This window comes from Gymnoscopelus microlampas (assembly GCF_963454915.1).
Source record: "Gymnoscopelus microlampas genome assembly, chromosome: 21".
Taxonomy (NCBI): domain Eukaryota; kingdom Metazoa; phylum Chordata; class Actinopteri; order Myctophiformes; family Myctophidae; genus Gymnoscopelus; species Gymnoscopelus microlampas.
The window spans coordinates 14,209,832-14,214,831 of record NC_139958.1 but is presented as its reverse complement, the minus strand read 5'-3'; the positions used below and the strand labels follow the sequence as shown (position 1 = coordinate 14,214,831).

Below are 5,000 nucleotides of genomic sequence, written 5' to 3'. Positions count from 1 at the left end.
ACCATGCAGCCTTAGTGCACCTTAGTCATTTGTTCTCATGTTTTTGTTACTTAGGCTTGTTTTCTACCACAAGGTTAAAATGTAATTTAGGTTTACCATGGATTCTAGTTTACTGAGGCTCTGTCTCTCTGCATTTGATGTATGTGTTTACCTTGCTTATAAGAGTGTCTGCTAAATGCCTAAATTGTAAATTGTAGTACCGTAGTTTTAAATTTGTATAAAAAGTGGACAACATAAATAATAGAACATGAACATGAGATGAAATAAGATTAGCTATACATCATCCTCTAGTGGATGGAATGGATGAACCTCCACTTAGACAGAGGGAAAGTTTGTGAGCTCTGAACGTATACGTACATAGTTACAGTATGTATCCATTCTGAACGGTAGTATAAATGGGCCTTAAAATAAAACTAAGAACTAGTTTTATTAAGAAATCAACTAAGAAATCAACTGTAAATCTCAGATAATCAGTAAAGGGAAGCTCTCTTTTCTACCACTGAACATTCTATGATCATCACAAAAAAGTGTTGAACCTCTTTCAGGTAGTCTGCGGTCAGCATGGTCCATTTGATCCTCATCTTGGGGTTGGGCGCCAGTGACTGGTCCCTTTGTATCTTGCATGGTAAGGTGGCGTTACCCCCTCGCTGTGACACCACCTTGGTCTGCTCCGAGAGCACCGACAGATGAGGACCATTCTCTGGAACACGGCAATAAGAGAGATAAAGGTTATGGCACAGCTGTGGACATCACTATTCAGCAGCATGACATGTTTCCAGGTAGCATAAAGAGCATAAAGAGAATAGGTTCAAGGTTCAACTTTATTCGTCAGCAATACCTATTACAGTAAATTAAGGCATGGGCAATTCATTGTGCGCTAAAACCAACACAGCAGCTACAGTCTCAAGAGTTAAGACATTATACAACTCAGTGTTAAATGTGATCTGTGTAAAAAACTAAACTGCATAAATAAATTAATTAATCTGTATTACAATCTGAACTAGCTGAAGGTAACTATATTGGTTGACAGACAGAATCGGCCAATATACTGTAGCATAATACATGCTCAAGTGCAAACAGTATTGTCATAGGTCTGTTTCCATTCGGACTAAACATTCTGTTTAGTCCGGCGGGCAAGGTATTTGTTCAATGCTTGTTCATAAGCCTGATGGCAGCCAAGTAGGCCGCTGCCGCAAAACACTGGCCTGTGGCTGGGATGGTGGAATATGGTGTTACAGCATGATACAACAGCATTTCGGTACAGCTCAGGTTGGCTGTGCACCTTCAGCCACAGACAGACTCATCGTCCCATCGTCACAAAACCGATCGACTTAATCAGTCTTTTGTGCCGGTAGCCATGAAGATACATAGAAAAAGCCACCATGCATTGTACACTAGTATCATCATTTAGAGGCCTGCTCGGGTTAACTGCTGTGATATTATATTCACTGTAGATTGACTATACATATTTATCCATATTCCCACTGTGACACTGTGCATACATACAGTACATTATATCAGCCTCACATCATATCCACTGTCAACAGTCTTTATAGTCTATCCATTAATGGATGATAGATCAGTCTGTGGTTTGCTGTGTTGCACTGGGGCAGCCGGCTGAGGGCAGGGGACCCACTCAGCAAATTGATTAGGACAGTGGTTCTCATGACAAGGACCCCCAAATGAGTATGTATTGTATATTTTGTGCCAGGGGCCCCCATACAAGATTTATGTTGTTAAAATGTTTCACACATTCAAATGTTTCAAAATGTTTCAAGAGTTTTTGAAAATAGTGAATCCACAAGCTCATACAGTGTATGAGCTTGTGGATTCACTATTTTCAAAAACATAGTGAGTCTGTCTGTGTATGACATACACCATCTATTTTCAAATAGCTGATGTATCTAGGTTAAAAGTGGTTAAACTAATTTGGCTGGGGAACCCCTTCAAGGACCCCTGAGGGTCCCCGGATCCCACTTTGAGAACCATTGGTTTAGGAAGGTGAGTAATGTTGTGGGGGTGGAGCTGGACTCCCTGGCAGTGATGTCAGAGAGGAGGAGTCAGTCCGGGAGGCAGTTGTCTCCCAGCCAGGGTAGATTGATTGATTGATTGATTGATTGATTGATTGATTGATTGATTGATTGAATACTTGATTAACAGTTTGCAAATAGTACAGTGCTACGATTATACAATGATGCTAAAAGGATAACACATAACATTTCTGACTAATAAAGTACTCGATCAATAAATCAAAAAGCCTGGAGGTGGACTGGTCAATAGAAGGAGCACATTCAGTGAGAGACTCATTATGCTAAAATGCTCCATAGAATGATTGGCACTGGAGCTCATTGCTGCCTGTGGCCATTAAACATCTTAACACTTAGCGGGCATTAATTGATTTCATTTCATTTGATTTGACATAATTGCTTATTGCCTTTTGTGTTATGCTTTGCTGATGAGAGCAGCTGTAGATTAAAACTTCCCCCTGGGGATCAATACAATATTTCCATTCATAGATGTACTGTGTGCAATATTACTGGTAATAGATTGTAATAGATGGACAGGCCAGACTTTAAAATAATAATTGTGTTCCATATAGTTGTGGGGTATTGCTACAGTGAGTACAGGTGCACATACTGTAGCCTATGTAGAATCTGTCCTCGGCATCCTCTGAATCTCCCCTGGGTAAAAAACCCATTTACCCCGGGAGCAGTTAAGGGTTAAGTGCCTTGCTTAGGGTCACATACACTGGGCAGGCCGGGTGGGGGGCGAACCTTTGATCTTCCAATTCCCAGATGGCCTCTCTACCCATTCAGCTATGGCCTGTATGTCTCTACTCTACCCATTGAGCTATGGCCTGTATGTCTATACTCTTAACTGTCACTGTCTTTTTTTGTGCATGCCTACTGTGGTGCTGCTATGAAACCTGAAGTTTCCTTCTGATCAATGTCTGTCTGTCTGTCTGTCTGTCTGTCTGCCTGCCTGTGTAATGTGTACTGTATCTATCTCTACCTACCAACTTACCAACTACTCTTCCTATCCACCAATCACAAATTGTCATACAATGATACTATTCTCCTATCCACCAGTCATAAACTTTCGTACAGTGATACAGGAAAGACAGCTGAGGGTCTATAGTTCAGCTCCTCATTTCTGTTCAGTTTTAAAGCTAATTATTGTCAAAGCATTGCTAACATATTCTTTCTCCGACCGCGTTCTCTAATGACATCCTCTAATCACATTGTCTAATCATGTTGTCCAAACACATTGTCTAATTACATTCTGTAATCACATTTCAAATCAAATTCTCTCTAAGCTTTAGTCGCCCTTCATTTTCTGCTTCATTGATTTCTTTAGAATGTAAAGAAGTCAATACAAATAATCTCGGGTGGATTACATAATATAACGCAATACGGCAAAGCAGAGTGGCAGGCATACAGGCATACAGGCATACAGGCATACAGGCAGACAGACAGACAGACAGACAGACAGACAGACAGACAGACAGACAGACAGACAGACAGACAGACAGACAGACAGACAGACAGACAGACAGACGGATGGATATGTGAAATGAGCAGTTAGTCCTGTGTGTACTTTTGTGCACACACAATTGTTCCTACGTTTAGGTTGTGGAGAGTACACAAAAGGAACCAAATGGACCCTTATGGGTCTGTAACTCTGTGAGTATACAAATGGAACTAAATGGACCCTTATGGGTCTGTAACTCTGAGAGTGTACCAATGGAACCAAATGGACCATTTGTAAACTCTCAGAATTACATTTACGCACTGAGGATTTAACAGTAACAGTGTAGATTGGGGTATTTTGTTTGGGGGAAATCACTTTCTCCTCATCATCATAATGACAAACATGTTTTTATTCAAGTGATCAACTTCCTAATAGAATAATTAGAGAGGGTTTGTATTTCCTTTTAACTCTTCATGAGAGGGATTAAGAAGTACGTCATCAAAACCAGCTGGAGGACGATAAACACTGTTTCACTGTGTAAGCACTGGTGTTGAAATCTGAGCATTTCTTCAGAAGGAATTATTTCACTCACTATTTGCATAATCAGCCCACATGAAATCCTTGCTATATGCAACAGCAGCCATATGGGAAAGTATTTGATCCTCTTCCTTACTTCCTTCACAGGTGTTACTTGTACAATGATACATGGAGGCTCTGTTCCATGCTGATCAAACAGAGTCAGGGTGCTGATATTGCTGCATGTTGGCTCACTGGAAACACTCTGCTACACCAGTGTGGTCCAGGTACCCTCATGGTTCCTAGAGGGGGTTTGGAACTCTGAGAGTGTACAATTACGGGTCCATTATTAGGTTCCATTTGTACACTCTCAGAGTTATGGGGGTCCTTGAAATTAAAAAGTTTGAGAACCACTGTGCTGCACTAAATGGAACAGAGCCTTCATTAGTATAATTGCTAAGACCTGTGAAGGAAGAATAAGGAAGAGGTCCGATTTCTTTCCAATATAGCTGCTGTGCATAGAGTCTATTCAGCAACGGCCACTTACTTTTTTACTTGAGTTGAAAGATAATGCACGCACGCACGCACGCACGCACGCACGCACGCACGCACACACGAACGCACGCACGCACGCACGCACGCACGCACGCACGCACGCACGCACACACACACACACACACACAAATTTGGTCTGGCACCGCTCAGTTGTGATTGGATTTCACTCCCTCCGAAGTAGTGAGGGACCAATAAGGGCCCAGTATGCAAATATGGGGCGGGTTTATCACCGGAGGCACCCCTTGGAAATGCAGGTTCCACACAGAGATCCCATGCCAGGCCATGCCAGGCTAACGCACACACGCACGCACACGCACGCACGCATGCACGCATGCATGTGCACGCACGCACGTACAGACCATACAGATTTACAGTTTACTGTACCTTGGATATAGATGGTTCTAGAGACCTCCAGGTCAGGGTACAGAGTGTCTAGGTTGCTAGTTGCCACACTCAGC

General features: G+C 42.2%; 1 protein-coding gene across 2 annotated transcripts in view; it reads right to left on the bottom strand.

Annotated features, from left to right (window-relative positions):
- The window catches only part of hapln1b (hyaluronan and proteoglycan link protein 1b), a 32,341-nt gene that overhangs the window by 2,241 nt on the left and 25,100 nt on the right, over positions 1–5,000 (bottom strand). For both annotated transcript variants that reach the window (XM_084047886.1, XM_084047887.1), the window contains exons 2-3: positions 4,927–5,000; positions 537–700 (exon numbers count right to left, since the gene is read on the bottom strand). The exon at positions 4,927–5,000 is cut by the window's right edge and continues 63 nt beyond it. In XM_084047886.1, the coding sequence (XP_083904012.1) occupies positions 537–700; positions 4,927–5,000 (238 nt within the window). The remainder of the gene's footprint in view (positions 1–536; positions 701–4,926) is intronic.